This window comes from Neodiprion lecontei, chromosome 2 (genome assembly GCF_021901455.1).
Source record: "Neodiprion lecontei isolate iyNeoLeco1 chromosome 2, iyNeoLeco1.1, whole genome shotgun sequence".
Taxonomy (NCBI): domain Eukaryota; kingdom Metazoa; phylum Arthropoda; class Insecta; order Hymenoptera; family Diprionidae; genus Neodiprion; species Neodiprion lecontei.
The window spans coordinates 6,092,085-6,117,279 of NC_060261.1; the positions used below are offsets into that span (position 1 = coordinate 6,092,085).

A 25,195-nucleotide genomic window follows, 5' to 3' on the forward strand; every position below is an offset into this window, starting at 1 on the left:
CAATTAATAAATTTTATATACACATTTTAATTACATACGTAGTCAGTAACTTATTATTAGACAACAATGTGCCACCATTCTTTTTTACAAGGCTAAAAAGCAATGATCGAGTTTTGCTATCATACAAAATGATACGCTATCACATACCCGTAAAGATTCACAATAAAATGCCGTATTTGGATGCTCGCACGTAGGTACATTCACATATCGCCGCCATGATTCTATTGGATTACAAATCAATGCAGTTCAATGCATTATATTGATCAATGAACAATATTTTACAGTGTAGGGGATTCAAATAAAAAACTTTTCAGCAAATGCAACGTTTTTTTTTTAACAATATAATTAAAGAGGACTTTGCTAAGCAATTCATTATTTTGAGTATTGATATGTAGGGATGCATCAGTAACATGAGCTTGATAATTGCAAAAGAACGTCATGAATTTGTGTAATGTTACATTGATTATAGCCGTGATTCCTATGATACCCGAATCGTCAAATAATTCATTATGACTTCTCTTGAATTTGATAAATTTTCATGTTTTTTTACATTGCGGATAAAGATCAAACAGTTTCAACCTGACCCTTTCTACGCGGTTTTGGCTCTCCTTGATTTTGAGGTGACGTGAACGAAGTTTCTTCAGACGATTTTCTCAGTACTGGAGATGTGTCAGATAGAGGAGGTGTGTTGGTGATTGTGACATCTATTCTCTCCTGAATTGCTATGGGGAGGCAAGTGACATTTTTCCCTAGAGACGCATTTCTACTACGCATATCTTCAAGTGGAATCTCCTCACTTCTTGGTCTTGGCAATTTCGGCGAATGTTCGCGAGACTTCAGACCATTTTCGCACACTTTGCCGTTCGGACTACTATCAGAACGTTTACCGGTCGCTGCAGATTGCCCAGCAACGGAACGTGCCGAACTATCGCGTCGCATTTGAGCTGCAAATCCTGGGACTTTATTTACTGTAAACATGGGTCTTGGATGGTCTTTTTGTTTTTGTCCTCTTCCTGTTGTACCTGATGGCAGATTGAACACTCTTAATACAGGTGCTACATACTCTCTATTTTCGAATGGAAAACTACAAAATAAAATATCAGACGTAATAAGGGAATAAAAGAAGAGAATTAAAAAACCTATTACGAACTTTCTAAACAGGCGGCAACTCACGTTCTTGTCTTACATTGAGCAATGTATAATTCGGAGGTGTGGGACAGTGCGGAATGCCAGTTGGAATATCTAGCAGCCTCGCTATTTGACTCATTTTTTTTTGTCTCGCCTTGATTCTTCCTTTTGTCAATCTGAAGTAATAGATCCACATTCAATGATAAACGAGATGCATAGCACATTGATTCGAAGGTACTAAATCAATCGTTGCAATGCTAATTTGTATACATATAAATTACCTAATATTTCACATGTTTTTTTTTTTTTTGCTAAGTCAATTATCGAAATTTCATAATCACCTCTGTTTAGCTGCCATACATCTTATGTGATCATCGAGAATACATTTTGCCGAAAGCAAGGGTACCCTATTGGTAGCACTGCTGCTTAAAGGTCGGTGAATTGTCAAATGGAGGCATCTGGAATCATCTTTATCACCTGTAACTTCTATGTCTTGTAGTAGGCCGACTAATTTCGCTACCCCCCATCCTAACTTCCTCGTATCTGGTTCGACAAGAATTATTTGAATTAAGTCCATCACTAAGAATCGTCGAATTTTTTGCCCATCTTTTGCAACAATGGTGCAGGAAATGAGATCTGTATTGTCTGTAAAATTCATTCGAAAAGGAAGTGGTTAACAAAGATGTCAAGTGCAAAGGGTGTAGTTTATATTTTTTGTCAGATATTTCGATGTCGCTTTTGAAACTGTACGTAATTTCTGTTTTCGTTCATCAAATTTAATATTTGTGGGATTTTACATGAAAATTTTGTATTGAAAAGAAGTCAACATCGTACGCGACAATTTTAAATTGTAAGGAAAAAGAAAATGACTTGTACTTAGATCAAGGACGTTGTTAACCTGGACGCAGGTTGCTAAATTTGTTAAGGGTAGATGCGTCTCTGGCTGTCCACTAAGTGTTAACGATAATTCCCTGATCAAAAAGAATATTCTTATCGCTCTCCTTGCTCTTTCCACCTGAAGCGATCAAATTTATCAGTTAATTGCGCGAGTTATTAAGTTGCCATTTTGTTTAATAGCTAAGAAATAACGAACGCATAATTACACTTAGCACATGTCAATTATTCGATTAACTGTAGCCAAAATTGATTTTAAACAGAAGTATACCTCGCCACATGGTAGTCGTTTGCTGAATTCAATGCCAGTCATCGGAGTTCCGGTGGGCGGAAGCAATATGTTGCTATCCATCATCAACCACTCAACATTCAAAGGCCTTTTTTGTAACTCGCTATACTCATCTTCAAACATATCTAAAAATATGTCTTCGCTCTGCAAGAACCAAGCGTTTAATACGGTTAATTGTTTAATTGTGCGATATATATATTTCAACTTATTTTAACTATTAATAAATGCTCCAAAACTGAATGCAGAAATTTCACACCTTATAAAAATTCCTAAGTAACGAAGTACTTTGTTCTTTAGCAGATTCAATGGCTGCTAAATGACAATCTTGCAGCAAACTCTGACCATCTGACATGACTAATTGTAGAAGTAGCTTGATCGATAAATCCAGAGTGACTAACCGTACCTTAGTGTCTGAAAAAAATGTCACTTTCTACTAATACCCAGCAACAACACTCTAGCGTCATAACTGAATACAGACATAAGTGTGAACTAACTTGTTTGACAACTCAACGTGATTATCTGGATCAGTCTATCTACAAGAATTTCATTATACCAATTTTTCGTAGATGTTTTTTGTGACGGGGATAATACAAGGTCCAACATTTCAGGCTTGATTCCCTGAAATCGAAAGTTTGTTTTCCAAATTAATTCTTCTACTAGTTTCATTACGAAAACGATTTGTAATGACTAGTCATACCTGATTATTAGCTAATGCGTACAGTAAACATAATGAAAATAATGCTGCATAGTCATTTTCCGTAGAGCTCAAAGCATTTAATATAGCTTCCAAGAATGGTTTATTAGCCAAGGATTCCTGTACATCACTCGACGATTGCTGAGGTGTTAATGGGCTTTCGAGAGCCAGCCGCTGTTCCTTCTCTTCATCTGTCACATTAAGGTTCTTTATTTTATTTAGTGTATTGTTTGAAATGTCAATATTTAGAACTTCAGGTCGTGGCAAAGTTTTTGACATATTACTGGAAGTGCTTGGTTCAACTGAAGGTGGATTGTCAGTCAGTTCACATTCTGTGGTTTTCTCAATTGTATCTGCGGCAGTAAACTCAATCTCCGACACCGCCTCGTCACTCTGTGTTTCGTTCAAACTTTCGAGCGATTTTTGTAGGCTTTCCTGCGGCTGTACAAATGCTATTTTGTCACCTGCGGACACATTTGTATATTCCTCCAGTAATTTACTTGCACCATTTTCGATTATATCTAAATCAGACTTCAATATTATAGCGGCCAAAGTGTGAACAAGTGGTCCATGCGATATAATCAAGAATACTTGTGAAAGTAGAAACAAAGATACAACGGCACTGACGTGTTTTTTCTTCTCCTGAAAATTAATGAAATGAAGTTAACAGAATTCATTATTGTCATTGGGTCTTATAAGTCTTTATCTTGTAAGTTCAAAGTGGTAAATATTGAATGGTTATTTTCGTTTTTATTTTTATCTATAAACCGACAAGAAACACTCGTTGACAACATACCTTAGTTTGAAAAAATTGTGACTTATGCCTGGTTAACGAATATACGTACAAAGGCACCAATAATTTGTGAAGCAAGTGTTCGGTAAGAACTTGATTTAAATCCGGTATATCCAGGCAAAGAATGTCGTTCAAGTAATGAAGATGATCGAGATGTTCAGCTACTAAATCCGAGAGCCTATTCTGACTCTGGTGACTAAAATGGACATTAACTATGAAATAGTAGAGTTTGTGGGTCATCATTATTCTGGTTAAATATCAGCTAATTACTCGTTAAATTCGGTATTAACGACAAAAAAATATTTCATGGGATATTTCGTAAGTAATGCATGTTTAACTCTAAATATGACAAACTTACTCAGCATCGTTTCTAACACAAGTATCTAGTTCAATGATGTGATTTCCAATAAACCAAACAAGATTACTGAAATATGGAGCTGCTGTCCTATCTCTGATGAATGCCAGCATTGAAGCATCCTCAACACGATACACATTTAGCGTCAAAGTGCGCACTGCAATGCGCACCATGCCCTCGGTGTGATTGAAGAATTTGATAGCTTCGGTGTATAGTGGGAAATCGTTCGTATGCTGAAATTAAGATGTCAAGATATATGGAAGAATCTGTAAACGAAATCTGGATAGTGAGAAAGTGTAGTGCGTTTAGAAAGTTGTTGTTAAGTATTGCATTAATCTAGAAGGTCATTGAGAAAAAGTACATTGAAGCATCTGCAACTAAATAATATTCTTATCTCGGTTGTTACTGAAAAATCATGAAATCATGTAAAATTGAGGAAATAAAATATGCAGAGTGTTCTGTGTACCTCGTTTACCTCGTTATAGAAGAAGTGAATAGTATGCACGTTCAGTTTTAAGCTCAAAGTTTTGAGAAAGCTTATGTAGTAAGCCATGACTTCTTCGTCACTGAAGTCAAATTTGTGAACTATTATACTATTTACATGGTTGTTGCTCAATAAGTAATCTGAAATGAAAATTGAATAAATTGATAGTAAACAGACTCGTGACGAGAATAAACGTTTTATCAATAGTCGAATACATGGTTGAAAAAACGTAACTTACACAAAGATGTTTCGTTGCGAATATTCTCAAACAAGATATTGAGCGTTTGGAGGAGTTGAACACATACGTAGCTACCACATTTCTGTTTCATTATCCGAAGAAAAAATGAAAGCATATTTTTCTCCAGGAAAAAACTGAAATCACATTAAATCAACAAAATGGAATACCTTCCCAATACAAGAAACATAGTTTTCATAACATACTCGAACACACTGCTATCATTTTGATCACCCCAGATCAAAATTTCAGCTATCGAACGCAAGGTCTCAACCAGTAGGCCTCTGTTATTCTCGGAGACAGTATGATTCTTAGATAAAACGTTGTAAAGATATCTGAAAAGTGTTAAATTAATAGTAATATCATTCCTCTTGACACAAATAAATAATCCAATTTAAAAATAATTTGAATGTAAAACCATTACATAACTACAAAAAAAAATCCGATATTCTATGTAATTCTTAAGAAGTTTCAATTTACATAAGCGACGTTAAGATTTTGGTAATGAGCAGACAATTTGCTGTCTGTTATACTAAAAAAATTATGATGCTTGGATACAAAAGAATATACCTAATACGGCAGACTTACTTTAGATGTTCGAGGGAATGTGGATTTTTAGGTTTCCAAAGGCCCCCGCCAAACCAGCTACGACTTCGAAACATCGTCTCTCCTTGAAGAATCCAATTTCAGGGTGTGTCTTCTCATTTACCCAAATCACCTCACAGTGTTTGAGATTGCCTGATTATTGGGTGGAATATTTTCCTGATTTTATTCTTCCGTATTGCGATACTATTTGTAATTTTTTACTACCTGTGACGAATTCTCGAAGGTTATAATCACATCACATAGTTAAGGTTAGAAATTGGCTATTTAATACTACGGATTCGTCGTCGCGTCTCACCGACCTACATTTCGATTATTTTTAATTCTCATTACCGAAGACAACAATTAACTAGTCGTAGAACGGGTTACACGTGGAATGATTTAGGTAAATAAAAATATTCACGCACCGAGTTACTGTTTGTCGTCTGCGATCATGGGACTGACGTATGAACGTGACATCTTTGCGAAGGTTATTTTATTTTTCTTTAAATAGGTAACAGTATCTTACAGAGAAGAGGGCTGCCGCAATTATCGACGTATGTAACCGGATACCGTATCTTAGCCTTATCGAAAAATCGGTGTTATTGTAAAAAGAATTCTTCAAAAATATACGCTCAAATTTCGTTTCCCATACGAATTACGTGCACACACAGCGAATTGAACTACCAGCCTGCCATTGTTGTTTTGACAACCACGAACTACCGCACGTTTCGCTGCTGTTGTTAATAAAATCTACCGCATAAAAGGATATGAAGGTCTTAGAATTATACAGCGGAGTCGGGGGGATGCATTTCGCTTTGCGAGGTAATTTCTTCAACTAGATAACTATCTATTATGCATATGAACGCGTGTGATCCTGTTGCGCGTGGCCAAACTCTACTCATATTCACAATCATTTCCAAATATATTGACCCTTTTACGTGTTTCCTATCTCTATCGAATCTTGATGTCGAGTGCGAAGCTTTTTCGAAATCAGTTTATTCAATCTAATACACCGACGCCCAAATTATTTGAACTCAACCAACGGATTCCACAGCTTTGCGCAAACTGGATTCACCTTGTTCAGATCGGATCAATTCGTAGAAATATTGAAATTTGAGGTTACTAAATGCACGTGTAACGTGTTTACGAAACCACCGACTCACAGTCAATGAATTCGTGAATAAGACTAAAACAAATACGATGTATTTTTAATATAGCATTTGATAGCTGATTCAGTTTTTCGAAGAACGTAAATAAAAATAACTAAAAATAATCTTCATGTATTTATATTCTACGGAATTACTAAAAATTCGGATTTTTCTTCTCGTTACATTGTCTGATCTCTAATGACAGATGCGTTTTGAATGAGTCATTTTTTTTGTCTCAATTTCACTGGTTATCTTGAAGTTCTGCAATTACAACGTTGATGAATGATCCATTATGAGAAACAAAAGAAACTCAGATTTCTGTTAAAAAATTGTAGTAATGGCAGTTTCAGTTTTAAAATGACAATAACTGCTAACGTTTGTTTTCCTTTTCAGAAAGCGGTATCCAGTATAATGTCCTTACTTCGATTGACATAAACACGGCAGCGAACGAAGTTTACCGTGAAAACTTTCCCGATACTGTGAATTTGGGGCGTAATATACAATCGTTTGACATAGAACAGATAAGAAAGCTATCTGTAGATACCATACTGATGAGTCCTCCTTGTCAACCATTCACCAGAGTTGGTTTAAAAAAGGATATATTGGACAACAGAACAGATTCTTTTTTACACGTTTTAGAGTTAATTCCACAGATTTCAACGCTGAATTATATTTTAGTCGAGAATGTAAAAGGTTTCGAAACATCTCAAGCCAGAGATAAATTAGTAGAATGTATTGTTAACTCTGGATTCAATTACAAAGAATTTTTATTGAGTCCGTGTCAATTTGGAATACCCAACACGCGCCAGAGATATTATATGATAGCAAAAAGGAAAGAACTTCAGTTCTTTTTCACTGATCCATCTTTGACAAAATTTTATCCCAAGGAATTATTAGAAGATGTTAAAGATGCCAAGAGAATTTTAAATATCTTGGAGGATAACATTGATGAGAACAACTATCTTATTTCTACTAAAATATTAGCGAAACATGCCGGAGTCCTTGACATTCGGACAGCAGCGTCGACCAAATCTTGTTGTTTCACAAAAGCTTACGGTCGTTATGTAGAAGGCACCGGATCTGTTTTTTGTCCAATGTCAGAGGAGCTAGTTTCAGAGAAGTACTTAGAATCTAAAATGCACGGAGACGATATCGAAAAGAAGGCAGAAGTATTGAATAGTTTGAAATTGCGTTACTTTACACCCCGTGAGATTGCTAGATTAATGTGTTTTCCGGAAGACTTTCACTTTCCAAAGACTACGACGACGAAACAAAAGTACAGACTACTGGGAAACTCGATAAACGTCTTTGTCGTTTGCCAATTAATTAAATTATTGAAATATGGCGACGCTGATGCGTTGGATTGAGACATTATTAGAACAATAATATTTCCGTGATCTGATGTGAATAAAAACATACATTTTATCAAATGATCATCTTTTGCTTAGATTTTTTTTTCGTTTTACTGATACCTCTTCAATATGGGTGGGTAGTTATTGAGCAAGAAAACAGAATAATTTTAACATAATATAGCACGGAATGCAACTAGTTTAATAGTTTTATTTACAAAGAAAAGCTGTTTCAATGAATGATTTAACTAAGAGCCTCTACCGGCCTTCCATTTAAAACCTCAGAAATGGCAAATAATTTGAGTAACTTTTTGATGGCCACTCTGCTAATACATCTTTCAAATCTATGAGTGATCATGATAATTTTGTGTTCAGTTTTAAAATCAATACTAGCTTTAAATTAAACTAAAATTGAGTAAAAGGCTTGTCATATATCTGCCGGATAATATTTATTCAGTATAATTTGAGTTGATTCAAGTGTGCTATTCATTTCTTTATTTATTTTTTTTATTAGGGAAACTATAGCAAAGAAAAGTTCAAGTTCGTATGGAAATATGAAATTGGAAATATTCTACATTGTTTCTAACTCTGCAGGAATGTGGATCTTTCTACCTAAGGCAAACTTTTTTAGTGCTTCGTATTTGCTGTGCCACGATTCTATTTCCTCTCTCATAGAGTTGTTATCATCCTGCATGTCCTCCATGTCTCTATACTCCTGAGTTTTTTCTGTTTCAAGCTCATCCTTCTGTTCGATACGTTTGATACGACAGCTTGCTGCATAGCCACGATTCTTCAGTGTTCGCCTGCGCTGTTTCATTCGAACTATTTCATCCCTCGTCAATCCGCGAAGTTTCAGCTGACGATTCAAGTCACGAACTGTAATCGTCACCAGCTCGTCATCGCTTATGTCTAAGCAAGGTCCTGGTGACAGGGGATCCTGAAATCATCACATAAATTTATTGTTCGAAAAACATATTTAAGTGTGATATTGAATACTGGACAAAGAATACATGACATTTTTCTAACATTCTGGTTTTCTTCATACTTCCTGAATCACAGATACTAATCATATGAATGAAAATTTAGTCACTCTGTGATTCTATATTATAAATTCGTAGAACAGAAAATACAACAATTTTAATCATAGTAAAGTTGGTTTAAAGATGATGTTTAATCAGAGTAAAAAATTGTTTATCAACGATTAGCAACATTTCCTAGAGAAAGACGATTTCAGACGATATACATAACAGACAAGGCAGAGGAATGACAAGATAGGAATGTCAATATAATTGATATCGTTGTGCAAACAGCTGGTCTAGGCACCCTTGAAGCGATGCAAAGACTCTCAGCTACTTAGGTTATGAACAAGGAAACGTGAAAACATACGATAATAATAGAAATTAAGAAAACTGTAGCCGCGAACTGTAATCGTCACTCGAATCGAACGTTGTATTACAATATTGAACGAGTGACACGCCTATCGTAATTACAAACAAGGTGTAGTTCTATCAATGAGCGTGTAGGCATTTGGAATTTACGGGGGGAAGTTGATCAGAGAATTTTCATATCTTGGAATAAGACAACTTACCATATCGATCATTCTTTTGCCTTCGGAAGGCATGATCAGCTTCGTTTCAGGAGTTGGACAGTACAATGAACGAGCTACTTTTTCCTAGCTCTCCGTTTTTCACAATATTATGCTTTGTCATCGTGAAAGACGGCTCCCCAGCTTCGAAATTGTCGATTCGTACACCAAGCAGCCAGTCATCGTATGGCTCGAAGCTGGTCCGTAGTCGAAGTAACGCGATCGATTTCGAAATCTATGATGATAACAGGAGTATAACTTATGACCGTCGTGAACATAGCTGCGCAGCTGATTTAGCAGACGATTGCCAGTGCTGGCTGGCTGAAAAAGGGACGTAGCAAATGTGCGGATTTGTTGTAATCGAGGAAAATTAATGGAGTGACCAGAATTCTCAATTGAGAACTAAAATTAACTGATAATCGCGTCACTCCAAAATGGCCACAATAATAATGAGAAATTTTCGGGCCATCGCTAGCCTAGCCTCAGTAGCAGCTCCGAAACGTAAAAATTTTAACCTTACGGTTAACAATATCACGTACTGTTTTAAGTTATATAAACTTCAATTGCAGGTTGTATTTCCGCCTTTCCTGCGCTAAGAAATCAAGCTCAGCCGCCAACTGCACCACCGGCTGAAAAAACAGAAGAAACACGTCGTAAGGTTTCATACATCAAGTTCAATTCTCACTATTTTTTATAACACTTGTCTAATGGGCTGCGGAATAACTGTCTTGTTAGCGAAGAGAGATTTCACAGTCAGAGAGATCAAATTTGATGCAAATTTTGTGAGTGGTAACAGGGCCAACATGAATAGACACATATCGCCATTTGAATGAATAAGTTTTCGTTGCCGTAGAACAAGATATTTCAAAGATGTACCTAGTATCTTATAAAAAGTTCCAGATTTTCACAAGGTATGAAAATGTTAGAGATTTACTTGATTGAGTTTTTCTGATATTCAAGTCATTTCTAAATACTTTTCACCTAGTAGAAGCTGGATATTTAAAGAAATGCGACTCCAAACTGCTGCATTTATTTAAACATTGCTCCACAGGTATCTACCCAAAAATTATTACTGCAGTCTAAAGATTGACATTATTTCTTCCTCACAAAAACTTTGAATCGAATTCAACTCCCCGTGCTCTGTGACATTTTATGCTAACTTATTCCATGTAAAATGATGTGATAATGTTGATGTAATCGATTTATCAATTGTTCACATGGTAGCGGAATCACCACATTATATATTTTAATATTTCTTCTCTGAGGAATGGGATTTTTGTGCATCGCAAATTTTTAAAAACGGAATTATTTTTCAGCTACTGTTCGCAAAGTTGACCACGTTGCTCGCAGTCAGTTAACAGACTTTGGTCGCTACGTTGCTGACTGCGTTCCTAAGTATGTACAAAAGATTCAACTGACAGCAGGAGATGAACTGGAAGTCTTGATAGCACCGGAAGGAGTTGTTCCAGTTTTAAGTTTCCTCAAAGATCATCAAAATGCTCAATTTCTGAACATAGTAGACATTACCGCAATCGACGTTCCAAGCAGAGACAACAGATTTGAGGTACCATTTGATAATTGTTTATAAAATTACAATGTGGCAATAAAGTGGAAAATTTTCATTCAAGTATTCGAAAGTGTTCAAAACATCTTTAATTAGGTTAGTCTCAATTTACTTGAGACTGTTTCCTGCATCATACTTTTATTCATGTATGTTCTCCAATAATCACTTATCCACAGCTCATATACAATCTTCTCTCGCTGCGCTACAATGCTAGAATTCGAGTCAAGACATACACGGATGAGCTGTCGCCAGTTGACTCAGCCTGCGAAGTGTTCAAGGGTGCCAATTGGTATGAACGTGAAATATGGGATATGTTTGGTGTATTCTTTGCCAATCATCCTGATCTACGCAGAATTCTCACCGACTACGGTTTCGAAGGGCATCCTCTTAGAAAGGATTTCCCATTGAGCGGATACGTCGAGGTATACACATTTTTTTTATGATCATCCACTCCAACGTTCCCTAATAGAGCTTCAAAGAAGCAATGAAAATCTTTACCCTTCTCTAACTGTGTGTTTTCACAATTATCTATAACATGTCAATTATTCAGGTACGTTATGACGACGAAAAGAAAAGAGTGGTTGCAGAGCCACTTGAAATGGCTCAAGAATTCCGAAGATTTGAATTGGCTGCTCCGTGGGAACAGTTTCCTAACTTCCGAGGTGCACCTCCCAGTTCTGAGGAGATACCAGTCGACAAGAAGTAAGCATGTATTATTGCTCTGATATAGTATACACAATAAACATGGATTGATTGTCACCAGATTGTATTAGTTGCTGTAGTTGTTTATTTACAATTCAAGTTCTCTAATATTCTTCTCAAATCTGATTTTACCAGATAATAGCGTACGCCGGTGTTGATGTATAACAACTGTACAATTTTACATTAAAAACTTTTGTTCGAGAAGTTCATATTATTTTGAATGTGTCTCTGCCAACATACGTGTATAATACATGTAATTGGTTTACCGTTCACTTGAGTTTCCATTCTAGAAATATTAAAACGATTATGCTGTTTTGTTACATGCAAATCATTCAAATAAACGCATATCGTAAATAATTGAACAGCCAGAGAGAAAAAGAGTGTGAGAAAGAGAGAAAGCGAAAGCCGTATGTGAAAATAATCGTTGAAAAATAAATGATACACAATTGCTATAAATTTATTGTTAATTATTTATTTCATTCTCAATTCGTGTGTGTTTCCTATACCCCAAATTTCAACACATCAATTAATCAAAATTTTAATGACTATCGAAGAGGCAAATTATATTGGAGATGAAGCGTTTTCATTTTCGGTAGTATAACGATAAATATTTTAATAACATATACGTAATGAATAGACAAATTTTTGTTCAAAACACTTGCTCGCGTGAAATCAATAAACAACAACAGAGTAGATGTGTTTGCGTTATCTAAAACCCCCGTGCATTCTAGTGCCAACAAGACGCACGTAATTAATATACAGTTATAAATAATATATTAAGTTTATGGCTTGAAAAAAAAAATCTGAAATACTAAGATTGTTACAATTATATACAATAAATTGTACTTTGTTGCTTTTTTATAAGATTGCAACTTGTCATGACCTACAGTGCAAGTTTTAGATTCAAAATATTCGTTCGGTTTTATCAGACAAGTGGTTGGTGGCCTAGAATTATTTTCACGTAATGAATAAACTGTGTATTTGAACTGACGATGAGCTTATCTAACATGTAATATATAATTTGCCAAAAATATATTTTGTTTTGTATTATAATGCAGTATTTCCAGTTTGGGATTTACATCGTATTGATCCCAGATTAAACCTACATCAAAACTTGCTTACATAAATGCACTGATATATACATTGCCATATTTATACCTACATAAATTTTTGAATTTTTCATAAATCAATTCGTGCAGATTTTGCGAAAACATATTTCAAGTAGTTATAAAATTTCCAATCAACATTAAAAATACAAATTTATAAGTAATTCCGTACTTTTGCAATCGATACACTGAAATGAATTATATCAACATGATAAAATGGAAGAAAAATGTCATAATACAAATGATACACTGATTGAGTACAAAATTATTTCATACATAAAATTTTTCATGTCGAAAAAATTAGCTTATCTAAGTTTGAAGAATTATACACCGAAGATGTATTCAACAAAATAAAACTCCTCATATCCGTGACTTGAACAGGTCTAGAAGTCTTTTTTCAATTAAATACTAAACTTTGTGGCTTTGGATATGAGTAGCTTAGTTTTGCACTACTTTTATTATTAATACAATAACATATCAATGGTTATTACCAACTGGATATTCACCAATTGATTAATATTTACAAATGGTTCATGTTTACACTACAAATAGTGAATTTGCAATGTCTCGTAATTGAAGCTGCGATTCATCACCACCGTCAAACCAATTTTATCCATAAATATAGCCACAACTATACTTTTCGTCTTTTAATTGTGCTTGAGACTTGGTACTATGGTTGTGCATTTTTTTATATCAAATATTCTAAGTTTAAATTAATTGTCTGTAAAAACATTTGGATGATTTCAAAACTCTGCAAGGTCATATGTAAGATTTAAAGATATTCTGTAGCATGCTGAGGAGTTGCGGCTATCAGGATATTTGCAGAGCCACCTAGATTTTTAAGATTATTGGTACCGTGGATGATGTTCGTTGTCTGTCTATTATCTTTAGAACATAATCGTGTCATTTGAGAGGTATTACAAAACGTAATTAGAACTTTTAATTCGTTAGTAACACAAGGGATAAATTTTATCTTCAGTAATAGGATGTCGATTTGATTAAAATATTGATTTTCATTGAGAATTGTTTGTTCGTTGACAAACTTCTGTAATATACTCGTTTCTTAGCTACTTGGAAAAAATGGGAAAACCAGTAAAAACCATAATACAGTACTATCATTACCTACAACGGTAACGAAAGTAAAACTTTACTGCAATGCAAATGAAAATTGCTTGGTACGTATCCAATTTGTATCCTTGCCTCGTCGTTACTTTCCTCGATACAGTTAGTAATATATAAACAAATTATACAGTAATATTCGGTAACTTTTAACACATATGATTAAATTGTACACGCTCACCTTTGTACACGCTGAATTCCAGCTGAAATTTAATCATTGCAAAACAAAAAGTCATTGCCGTAAAATATAGATGAAAATGAATAATAAAATTATATAGAACTAGTTTTTGGTAGAGGTCTTAAGGTAGAGACTTCTCTTTGTCGTTCATGGAATTCTTGGAAGCAGGGTACAATGCAGAGATTAGTTTGGCATTCGGGACAGTGATATTTAGTCTTCCTCCTCAGTATCCTACCATGCGCGTCTATCGTGTTCCAACAATGATTGCAACCCAAAGCTGGTCCAGGTCGTTGTACCGGACAATGACCAAGTCGTTGATCGCTTGATCCTTCTCGAGACAGTCGCGATTCACTTCTGACTCCAGTCTGTTGGAGAAAGCTATGTTTTTACATTTTTTCTTCAATTTATACACAGTGATTTTCCACAGTTATCGTTCGTGTATGTCATACCATTCAATAATTTATTGAACTTTTGGTCAAATCACTTTAAAATTCAACCCGTTCGGTTATAAGAATTCTAGGTGACATGTCACTTTCAAACATACCGCTGACATTGTTGTCGATCGTCGTAAGAAATGTATCATGCAACATTCAACATTACAATAGTTTGAGGAGATTCAACATAGCTTGAGTATTTTGAATATCTGCCTGATTTACAGGGTATTGCGTAATTGCTCAACAAATGAGTTAATGAACCAAGACCGAACTAAAACATCTTAGGGGAGAGATATTAGACGGAATAGAAAGTCATATGAGAACTCTGACGGCATAAAGATCGTTCAACTGCTTAGAAATTTGGCTCAGGGTGTGATCGTCTCCAAACAACAAACTCAAGGTACGTAAATCACCTCTCCAAGACTTTACTAATTAATACCAACCTGCGGGGAAGAAGAACTTCGCCTCAACTCAGCTGTCCTTACTCTTAATCCGCCCATACTGCTTCCAGGCTCTCTGATATCTCTTCCTTCGCCGTGACTACTGTCTTCTGTCTTTATGAATGGTGCGTGTTCTATTATGATACTAGGACTAGTCGATCTTCCAGGATATTCAGGGTTCGAATGTTGTCTATGTATCAAATGACCGCCGGACACGCTCTGCTGTTGACTCGGTAAAAGTGGATGGGAATGCTGTTTGACTAAGTAGGAAGGTTGCGGGACGGTTAGAAGATTTGTCGCTGTGTTGGCCGTCGATAAGTTCTGTTGGTTAACCACAGCAATGTGAGGCGAAGGTGTTCTCTGAGTCTCCTCCCATGCTTGAGAAGATTGCGGAAGGTTTAGAATTGGGGTAGATGGATGAGAAGACGTAGGAGTGTAGGAGCTCGACGGAGAGGCAACAATGTGAGGAGAGCCTGGTTCGCTATCTGGCGACGGATGACCTGGTTCTGATTCTTTTTTTACACGGGGTTGACGCATTAGTAGCCGACCACGTTTTGTTCCTGTCTGTTTGCATTGGACAGCTGAAATTTGCAGTAGAAATAAAGTATGAGTCGTCTACCTATTCACCATTTAGCTATCTGTAATCGGATGATGAAAAAACAACATGACATGGGTGCGCATTAATCGTTTCATGTTTCGATAGTGTGATGATGGATGGAAAGGAATGGGGGTATGCGGAGCTAAACCATCTTTCAGACAAGCTCCATGTCTATAGGTTTGCATGACAAATTATGAATCGTACAGTTATTCTGTGATGTTATATACCAAGCGTTATGTATGATTTGTGCATGAGTATTAAAATGCATATAATTTATGTACAATGCGTTGAAGAATAAAACAGAGGATAGTTATATTGAATGGAATCATACCCTTTGGTACTTTAAACAATGGATAATTTCAATTTAGCGTTATGGTATCAATTTTGAGATGAAAAGTGTCTTATGAGGCCAAGTGTTTGTTATTAGAATGCTCATGTGAAAGAAAAAAAAAATAAAAATAAATAAAACGTTACGTCTATATACGCAAGTCCGAAGCAGACTATTGGATACTATCGATTATGTTTCAACTTGGTTTTTCCATATTTGAACTAGCAACGAACCAAATCTTTGCCATAAGAAAACGCTACTTTTTATCTGTATGTAAGAAAATATGGTATATACTGCGATAGTATAGAACAAAGGTATAGCAAAGGTAGATCAAACCGATGGATTCGTAGAAGTAAATAATTATGTTTATTTTTATTGCTCTAAATATGAAAAGCAAAATCCTGCCATAAATTTTTCTCACATTTGCACAAAAATTCTAACAACTAAGTTACCAGATCTATTCCTATACTACTCTGAATAACAAAGTTTTTTTTTTTTTTTTTTTTTATATATATGAATAATTAGTGAACATGGATAATCATTATTGAACAATTAAAATTCATACTACATGTAGCTAGTATAATATACGTACAAAGACGCCCTAATGTGTATTATTGAAACTTGTTACGACTTTCAAAACTATTTACACAATTCAATAAATAGCGTCCTAGAGAATATACACATTTTCTCGCATGGTTGGTTTCATTATTTTCTTCTTCTTCTTTCTTCTTCTTATTATTATTATTATTATTTTAATTTTTTTTTTTCTCAAACACTATTTGCCAAGGACAGATATTCAGCGATAATTTGGAAGCTATATTGTTAATGAATCATCATCTTCTTAATGTTAGATAGATTTGTTGTACTGTAAAATGAGGCGTATTAATACTTTAACTGCATGATCAAGTGGAATGTTTATTTGTTTATATGATGTTGATTAGGAAAGTCCATACATAAATTGCAAAGCACAGTTGCAACTTGGTAATTTTCTATCCATCTGAAGACTTTAGCTAATTCCAGTAATTGAGTTGTCATGATCAGTACAATTTATGCCCACAAAATATGATGAAATTTCAAAATCAGAGTGCTCGGATCAACCAATAGAATGTGCGTTGATAATAAAGAATCACCAAACTTACTGACACACTGAATTCGATTTCACACACAGTAAGAATTTTCAAATTCAGATAAAACAATTTTTCGCAATCTTTCCGCAGGTAAGCTAAACAAGAGAGAGACCATGTTCCTTTTCATATGGTCATCAGATTTTTACTCACGATGCTTATATGAAGTAAATATGAGGAAGAGTTACAATAAAAAAAAAAGCAAGGCTGTTCGCCGGTGCGCTGTTTCTAATGTATTATCGATAAAATTGAATGTTGCTAACTGCGCTATTTCTTTGATAAAAATATAGCGACCAAAATACCTCTGATTGTGCGCATACATAATAGATACTATTTCTGTAAGCTTTGCCAAAATCTAACGATACAACTAAGCACATAAGTACAATAGTAATTTTACAATAATTTTGAATTGCATAAAAGGAAGAGAAATGAGAAATGAAAAAAATAAAAAAATGTGTATATATATTATATATATATATACATATATATATATATATGTGTGTGTATATGTCAACAATGATAGGAAGGTAATAACCATTAATGTAATCGGAGACATTAGCCATTGCTTGATTAATAAGAAATTAGACGTCCCTAAGATGTTTACAAAAAGGTTTACACGCTTGCTTAGTTAGGTACTAACAACACTTATATAAATACGCAATTCAAGACGATGAGACATCGTTCACAACAGCAGCAGATTCTCACAGGCTACATAAAAGGTATATGTAAATATGCTTTTAATTTTGATACTGGGTGAAATGTGAAGCAAAACGGAAATACTTTTTAGTAACTGATAGCTGAAAAAAAAAGGAAAGTATTATCTCGACTCTCTGCTGGTGATCATGTCTTTAAATACGTATCTCGTCATGCAATATTTATTTTATAGGGTTATTTATCAGTTGTTGAACACACCTGATACTTGGAACGAGACGGTGCCGTTTACAAGGACTTGAGGTAAAATCTATGCGTTAGTAGCATTTGCGATCACCAACTGATAAATGATCGTGTATATGTATAATTATTATATTCTAACTGATATAAAGCAAAGCACCTGAAAAAAACGTACAGTTTTAGTAAGAACAGGAAAAAAAAATTTTTTTCATTAAGAGCCGTTCAATCACCTGGATCGTACTTTAATTTGGATTATTTTCATACCATCAACGGTATGACAAAAAGATAAAAATTGTATATTTCTTTTTTTCTTCCACACGAGAATTAATTAACATCTGAGGAAAAAAGTTGATAAGATTTAGATTGCACAAAGAAAAAGTAAATATTTTATAACTCTATTACGGAATAGAAAGTAAAAATTATTTTAAAGGTAAAAAGTATAGATGCATTGAAATAACAAAATTGAAAAAAAAGAAATATATATATTAAACAGTTCGGAAATATACGTAAAAAAAATGTATCATCCATAGACTAAATTGAATGTACAAAGTTGTGCGAATTTTAAAATGATTGGAGAAAGTTATTTCTTTGTCATTGTGTTAATAATAAGGAATAACACTTTTCATATAGTTCAAACTCAACGTTGTGGGAAGAAAGAAAATATTTTAAAAAAAAAGACGAACCCCCCCCCCCACAATATCGTACAGAGACATTATCACAAGCAGGTATACTTGTTTTTCTTTTTAACTAAATGAAAAGTATGGTTTGTCAGATTTTAATAACGATACTGGGTTTTGTCCGAATTTAGTTCAGTTCACATGGAATTATAATTGACACCGTGTAAATTGATAGGCATCGCTGTACTCTGAAGGGCAAAATCGCTATGCCTGTTGTCTAGATAACCACTGAGCATGGTGTGCGGTGTATGCGCCATATGCATTGTATGCGTGGTATGAGCATTCAGAGTACTATGCGGCGTAGACGGCGGCCCCATGGGCGAAGGACTTTGCGAATTGATGGGCTGACTGAGCTGAGTCGGAGGCGGCGGCGAAGCGTTAACTTCTTGTTTAACTCTGGATTTCACACTGGGACGATTGTTGGGGTATCCTCGCTTCTTATACTCGAGCCAAAGAGTTCGATTGTTAACACCAAACATACGTGCCGCCTTGCAAAAACCTATACCTCCGTACCGTACGGCGTCGAGAGCTCTAATAAAATTTTCATCAGCTTGTGGATTTGTAGATCTTTTTCGCTTGTTTGCGGTTTGTGGGCTAGCGCAGGGACTTTGGCAGTTTGTTGTACACGGCGCCGGTGGCGTTGTCCCGCCTGAGGAGTGTTGAACCGTTGAATGAGAAGAGTTTGAATAGTTGGTCAGGGCGCAGCTAGATGCGGTCGTGTTCGTAGTCGAGTACTGACCACTGACCGGTGGCGGCGTTGTTATTTCAGGTGTCGTAAAAGCTGATGGTGCTTGGATCGACAGATTCGTTTGACATGAGGACAGAGCGAAACGGGGATACGTGTGCTCCATTATTGTCCATTGCAGTCCTGCGGGACAGACCAATTTTTTTTTTTGGTCAGGATAATGATCGTTGCGAATTTTATAAAAATTATGAATAATTTTTTTTTTTTTAAGTCATTTTCAAAGGCCGGACATGCGTTTTGTTGAAATATATGATTGTGTGATTGTGATGAGAATTAAAATAATTATCCAGTGACTAAATTAAATATAAGTAGATGAGGTACAAGGATTAAGCATTATAATTCAATGTATTTTACTAAAATTAATTTAGCAATATATTCCAAAGAAAAGAAAGATCGAATCAGTAATTAAACCTGTTTCAGCAATTTTTTTTCTCATAAACTCCAATTTTTATATCACATCCGCCGTTGAATAATTCATAAAACAAAAATGACCGCAATTAAAGTAATTGTAAGTAGAAAAATTATGGCATGGCACAGATACATTTTCAAGCACAAAATATTCGCAAAAACAATCTTAATGTTTTTGTTTCTATCAAAAATTAAGGCCAAGACAGAGCACACATACGCACATAGTGACAAGAGAGACTGTACATATACTTATCATAAATGTGACGGAGAAGAGAGAAAAAAAAAAAAAAAAATTAAAAAATTCTGTGTGCTATGTATCTGCGTGCCATGATGATTTTGTGAATGAAAATTATTTATATTCATAAGTGTATGCATATATATACATCTAGTGTATATATATGTATATGCGTACTTTTTAATATAATTTCAAGTTTGGATCTATCATCGATCTATTATCATGTCAAACGTCTGTTGATCCAATGTGCAACATACTTGAACGCATCTGTGCCAGCATATGTAATATATTCTAATATCTATGTAACATAATAAAATAGTAACATGCAATCAAGATATACCTACCACGAGAGAAATATTGCTCGAGTAATAATAAATTTTAAATACAACTGGAAAATATTTGTAGAAACTTTTCGTTATTATCCAGCTCTGCTATAGAAGATATATATTTATAAATAAATCATTGAGACTTGCAGGCATTGTAACGCGACGCTAGTGTTAAATTTAAATTTATGATTTCGAAAGTAGCATAATATATCATCGATGCCAAGATATCGCGAACAATTATTATACACTCATCGCCAATTCACACACCCTAATGAAGTTTCAAAATTTTCTGAATTTTTATGATAACAAGAAGAAAATGAATGAATAGTAAAGTAATGGTGATAAGTCTTTGAAGAGCACAATAATTGTACGTACTAATGAAGAGCAATGAATCCAATATAATATACCAAATGAAAATTGTAAACGACTTTGAGGAAAGGAAATAAAAATTATGACTATGACAGCATTATGCTATTATGAAATGATTCGCCATGGGCGCAAGGACAAGGGGTGCCGTTTGTGGCTGAAGGAGGTAAGTTTAATAGGATACTAGAGAGCATCTTTCATGGGTCGACACGACTGAAAAAAGGATATTTATGTTACCAATAGCCATGAATTTATCATTGTTTCCAGAGGATGAAGAAAGTTAAGAAACTTATGTCGCGACACTAACGATTCTTTCAAAGTAACGTACTTATTTATTTAGCAGGAGCCGACTTATGAGTCTCATAGTACTTAAACTATTTCCATACAGATCCTGTTTACTTAGCATTGGCACGAAAAAATTATCCAAAATACGTGGCTATTTGTTGGTTACATGTTCCCTCATTAAGTATGATATACTAGGGTATTGTAGGAAAAAATATTTAGCGATTTTCTACCGTGGCACACCCTAAAAAGTTTGTTTAGGTCAAAAGAAATATTCTGTAAAAAGATCAGTATACTATGTTATGTGGAAGATTGCGCTTATGGTAATTTTTCGCTTATTGTCACATTTTTTTGAAATGAAGAAACACGTAGTATCACTTCAATTATTATTTCGTTCCTGACATTTATATTCAGTCAAAAAATCACGATTCATAACACAACGATATATCAACTCGGGAATCTTATTCTGCTAAATCAAAAGATCGTAATAAATTGTAACTATTTCATGAGATTGAATTAATAACGAAAAAGGCGTCAGATCCACTTCTCAAACATCGACTGGAAACTTAATATTAAACGTGTGGGTCTTCTTAGTGACGTAAATTGATATTCACGGTTCTTCATAAATTTAGAAAAAATTTATAACTTTGAATGATGAACTGAGCGTGATCTTCCATATAACGTAGAACGCTCATCTTTTGCCAGAACCTTTCTTTTAACCCAAACAAATTTTGCAGGGGTATCATTGTGGAAGATCGCAATCATTTTTTTCTGAAATACCCTAATAATATATACCCATAAGGAGTCATGCATGATTCTTTTACCAAATTTGCAGTAGGAGAGTGGAACTCAGATGGACTGGTCATTATTTAGATGGTGAATATGAAAAAATGGACTATCTTCACACCACCAATTTGGATGCTTATTACATGAGATGACGAGATGTTGCAAAGGTAAACACTGTTTTTACGATGCCAATATAAAACTTTGTACTACTATTAATAACAATAATAATAATAATAATAAAATAATAAAATAACAACAAAAACAACAACAACAACAACAATAACAATAATAATAGGCATGTAAAAATTAACAAATATTGATGCGGAAGTAAGAACTGTACATTAATAGAAATGAATTTTGAGGATTCTATGAAACCAGACCCTCAAGCTAATGCAGAGACAATTTATAATATTCAGAGTGATGTATTAAGTCATCTCAAGTGACTTGAGAATCTCACTTCAGGAAACCCCAATAGTATATCAACTACTGATTTGTTCTTCATCTTTTTTTTTTGTTTGACTTTACCAAAGAAATCTTCTCTGTGTTCATGGTTTTTGAAAATGTAGAACCATTTTCCAGTGAGGCAGATATTTTTGAATAGAACAATTATATCGGTTCAAAATGTAAAGGCCATTCAAGCTAAATTCAGCTAGGCTGTAACCCTTGTGATATTAGAATTTGTTGTACATTTTTTTATGAACAATACCGGTGTCAAAATGGTTTTTTATGAATTTTTTCAGCTTTTCGTCGTAATATCTTCACCGGATTTGAATTACGAGAATAACTACTCTCCCGCGAATATGAATGTTACAATGGATGTACTTGAGTGTTTAGAAATTGTATCGCAACGAGTCTGAAGGGAAAATTGCAACAAAAGAGAATTTTGAGGTTTCATTAGGAATAAGAATAAAGAAAAAGAAACAAAAAAACGTTTTCCATCGCAAAGAATGCATGAGAATTATTTTCGAAACATATTTTCATGAGGATGCGTAAAATTTAAAACTTAAAACAAAATCGAATGTCACAAGGTTCGTGGGCTAACTAAAGTGGGCAAAAATATCCTACATATAGTATGATTATTTGTGAGGTGGATTTCTATTAGCTTGGGACTTTGTATGAATTATTGTCATTACGAAAGTAAAACTATCGAATGTGGTGATGTTATTTTTTGAATATTCAAAAGACCGTTTATTATTCAGACAACGATTAATAGAAGAGGGAAAAACATTTTTCAATGTATCCTACCTTGATGGGCTGGCGGCTGGGAAACAGCTGAACTCTGTGCTGCATTAGCCCCGGATTGTTGACTTATATCTTGCATCGATGCTTCACTCTGCGCCGGTGTATTAGCAGAACTGCTTTCCATATTGCTCATCTGCAGTAAACATCCGACACTGAATTACATCACAAAAATGTCGCGACATGTCGAATAAAATCATAATCATCTATCGTAATCAGTAAACGTGAATACATCAACTGTTGACAATGACATGAATTTTTATAGATGTAGCAACACCCATGAAAATGACTTAAATATTTTTGACAAAGAACGTTTCATGCACTGACTTTCTTAAATTATTAGCAAGCTATAAAATATATTTTGTTACAGGCTTTCTACTAATTTTTTTCCTAAAAGAAAGAGCGACGAAAGAGAATTCTGGATCAATTGTCGAATGTGTTGAACAATATTCATACTTGATTTGACCAATTTATTCCTGGACTTGATCAGGGCGTTTCGTTAATAATGAATAGTAAAAAAAACCTCCGTGTTTAATCTGAAATAAGTGGTAAATAGTCAGGTTGAATTTTTAAAAATAGGCTACAAAGCTGTGCTTAGGGACTTGAGTGGAAAGCCTGTATTACGAATAATCGTAGAGTAAGAGTCTGTGCACTTCTGACGACTATAAGGCAATACATTTGTCAACTTACAATTGATATCTGGTCTTCGTCGATACTTCCTTGTGATTCCGTGCTAGCGTTCAAAGGTCGTCGTAAGTGTTCGCCAGTTTCTTGAGACATCATTGACGGCTCAGGTTTGATGACGTTGGTCGCTACCAGTGTTATCTCATTAATTTCCTCCGACTTTTCACCTGAACCAGAAGTTGAACCAGTAGATGTTTTCCTTAGACGTTTTCGTCGCAACGACGGTGACAATGGCGATGGACTGGGAGAACAAGATTCACCTCGATCTCCTCCACCGGGTTCACTGCTTCCACTTGGCCACTTGGTTACAGAGGCTGTATGCATTTCAGCAAGGCCCTTAATCTTTAGACTTTCGGCAGTCTGTAATAATCAATGAATAGCTTTTTGGCAATTTCCTGGCTGGCTACGACAAGAAATTTCACAGCAATTGTAAAATCTAACCGTAATAATTTAAATTCGATCCCACTTTCACATTTTCGTCCAGGATTCATAGGGAGTTTATTGTTTATGACAAGTAGACTTTAACAATTACCAAAACTAATTCAGTTAATTGTTTAACTTTAATCTTCACCCCAGCTATGCTCTTTCAAAATCTATCTGATCCTTATTTTTACTGTTTCTTTGTACTGTAGGTGAAAAAAATTGCTTACACATTTTCGTCAACAAATTGCTGTTACAGGACTTAAAAAATTTCCCACATTGCAATATTTTCTAATAGCGTTTTGCTTGCTAAGTATTCATATTAAGTGAAGTCGTAGATCGTAAAAATTGGAATGAAATGTGGTCAATTAGAAAAATAAGACAGAAAAAAAAAATAAGCTAGGTATGAGATTTCATTACTTCTTTGCAGTGAAATGATCTAAGGTCTTTGGAATGAGTAACCTAATCTCATTAATCTCCCTGGTAAATTAGATATTAAAAATTACACGATACGCATAACTTGGATGAAGTTTGATAGTGTGCGATATGTTAGAATGTGGAAAAAAAAAATTAAATAAAATTAAGTGCAGCATTGTACGGCAAATATGACTTGCTACCAGCCCTGTAATAATATTTACCTTAATGATGGAGGGCAGTTGATCTTGGGACACGTTGACTTCTCCGTAGTACATAAAATCGACCATTATTTTCAGATCGGAAAACTTGACGTCTTTTAATATGACGATCGGATGCTGACAAGGATTGACGGTGAACAACGATTGGAAGTATGTACTGCAGGCCGATAGTACAACTTTATGCGCTTGGAGATGTCTGCCTTCAGCTGCCAATGTTACGTCAACCAATGTCTCGTTGTTCAATAGGTTTGAGAAAACTGATATGAAATTTGGCTGATGATTGTTCCATCGGAGGCAAAACTGCTGCATCGACATCCTTAATACGGTTTCCGTTGTGACGCTTGAAATTTAACTGAAAGTTCAGAAAAA

General features: G+C 34.8%; 5 protein-coding genes across 17 annotated transcripts in view; 2 read left to right on the forward strand and 3 right to left on the reverse strand.

Annotated features, from left to right (window-relative positions):
- On the reverse strand, nt 1-20,062 carry LOC107222524 (protein CLEC16A homolog). Of its 11 annotated transcripts, none has more exons than XM_046731273.1 (15): nt 20,058-20,062; nt 5,461-5,523; nt 5,079-5,207; nt 4,876-5,009; nt 4,620-4,777; nt 4,157-4,386; nt 3,802-3,994; nt 3,009-3,647; nt 2,806-2,929; nt 2,568-2,722; nt 2,294-2,455; nt 2,005-2,143; nt 1,470-1,773; nt 1,174-1,304; nt 2-1,022 (listed from the first exon to the last, which is right to left on the reverse strand). In XM_046731273.1, the coding sequence occupies exons 4-15, from the start codon at nt 4,988-4,990 to the stop codon at nt 565-567; spliced, it is 2,808 nt and encodes a 935-aa protein (XP_046587229.1). In that variant the 5' UTR covers nt 4,991-5,009; nt 5,079-5,207; nt 5,461-5,523; nt 20,058-20,062; the 3' UTR covers nt 2-564. The 11 variants fall into 11 exon arrangements, with proteins under 11 accessions (XP_046587228.1, XP_046587229.1, XP_046587225.1 ...); XM_046731269.1 differs by lacking the exon at nt 20,058-20,062 and adding an exon at nt 5,883-5,991 and having other exon boundaries at nt 5,461-5,610; XM_046731268.1 differs by lacking the exon at nt 20,058-20,062 and adding an exon at nt 5,683-5,772 and having other exon boundaries at nt 5,461-5,610.
- On the forward strand, nt 6,142-8,035 carry LOC107222525 (tRNA (cytosine(38)-C(5))-methyltransferase). The gene is made up of 2 exons (XM_015661934.2): nt 6,142-6,279; nt 6,999-8,035. Exons 1-2 carry the CDS (start codon nt 6,225-6,227, stop codon nt 7,970-7,972), a joined length of 1,029 nt encoding a protein of 342 aa, XP_015517420.2. The 5' UTR covers nt 6,142-6,224; the 3' UTR covers nt 7,973-8,035.
- LOC107222523 (transcription factor MafK) lies at nt 8,387-9,754 on the reverse strand. The gene is made up of 2 exons (XM_015661932.2): nt 9,543-9,754; nt 8,387-8,891 (listed from the first exon to the last, which is right to left on the reverse strand). Exons 1-2 carry the CDS (start codon nt 9,573-9,575, stop codon nt 8,526-8,528), a joined length of 399 nt encoding a protein of 132 aa, XP_015517418.1. The 5' UTR covers nt 9,576-9,754; the 3' UTR covers nt 8,387-8,525.
- LOC107222522 (NADH dehydrogenase [ubiquinone] iron-sulfur protein 3, mitochondrial) lies at nt 9,812-12,009 on the forward strand. The gene is made up of 5 exons (XM_015661931.2): nt 9,812-10,040; nt 10,109-10,192; nt 10,856-11,103; nt 11,280-11,525; nt 11,654-12,009. Exons 1-5 carry the CDS (start codon nt 9,974-9,976, stop codon nt 11,807-11,809), a joined length of 801 nt encoding a protein of 266 aa, XP_015517417.1. The 5' UTR covers nt 9,812-9,973; the 3' UTR covers nt 11,810-12,009.
- Nucleotides 12,258-25,195, reverse strand: part of LOC107222527 (longitudinals lacking protein, isoforms H/M/V) — a 14,660-nt gene continuing 1,722 nt past the window's right edge. For 2 of the 3 annotated variants that reach the window (XM_015661936.2, XM_015661935.2), the window contains exons 2-6: nt 24,830-25,178; nt 23,778-24,131; nt 23,094-23,223; nt 15,086-15,663; nt 12,258-14,573 (exon numbers count right to left, since the gene is read on the reverse strand). In XM_015661936.2, the coding sequence (XP_015517422.1) occupies nt 14,301-14,573; nt 15,086-15,663; nt 23,094-23,223; nt 23,778-24,131; nt 24,830-25,141 (1,647 nt within the window). In that variant the 5' untranslated portion in view covers nt 25,142-25,178 and the 3' untranslated portion in view covers nt 12,258-14,300. Of the gene's footprint in view, nt 14,574-15,085; nt 15,664-16,471; nt 19,569-23,093; nt 23,224-23,777; nt 24,132-24,829; nt 25,179-25,195 lie in introns of those variants that run through there. The other variant, XM_046731285.1, reaches the window with a different exon arrangement.

What these genes read in the sequence shown, in the direction of transcription:
- LOC107222524 (XM_046731269.1), bottom strand. Translation starts at nt 5,534, where the DNA reads ATGTTTCGAAGTCGTAGCTGGTTTGGCGGGGGCCTTTGGAAACCTAAA. An exon ending in AATGATAGCAGTGTGTTCGA is followed by an intron (nt 5,010 to 5,078) that starts GTATGTTATGAA and finishes ATGTGATTTCAG; the next exon opens with TTTTTTCCTGGAGAAAAATA. An exon ending in TCGCAACGAAACATCTTTGT is followed by an intron (nt 4,778 to 4,875) that starts GTAAGTTACGTT and finishes TTTTCATTTCAG; the next exon opens with ATTACTTATTGAGCAACAAC.
- LOC107222522 (XM_015661931.2), top strand. Translation starts at nt 9,974, where the DNA reads ATGGCCACAATAATAATGAGAAATTTTCGGGCCATCGCTAGCCTAGCC. An exon ending in GCAGAGACAACAGATTTGAG is followed by an intron (nt 11,104 to 11,279) that starts GTACCATTTGAT and finishes ACTTATCCACAG; the next exon opens with CTCATATACAATCTTCTCTC. An exon ending in CATTGAGCGGATACGTCGAG is followed by an intron (nt 11,526 to 11,653) that starts GTATACACATTT and finishes TCAATTATTCAG; the next exon opens with GTACGTTATGACGACGAAAA.
- LOC107222523 (XM_015661932.2), bottom strand. Translation starts at nt 9,575, where the DNA reads ATGCCTTCCGAAGGCAAAAGAATGATCGATATG. An exon ending in GCAAAAGAATGATCGATATG is followed by an intron (nt 8,892 to 9,542) that starts GTAAGTTGTCTT and finishes TGATGATTTCAG; the next exon opens with GATCCCCTGTCACCAGGACC.
- LOC107222525 (XM_015661934.2), top strand. Translation starts at nt 6,225, where the DNA reads ATGAAGGTCTTAGAATTATACAGCGGAGTCGGGGGGATGCATTTCGCT. An exon ending in GATGCATTTCGCTTTGCGAG is followed by an intron (nt 6,280 to 6,998) that starts GTAATTTCTTCA and finishes TTTCCTTTTCAG; the next exon opens with AAAGCGGTATCCAGTATAAT.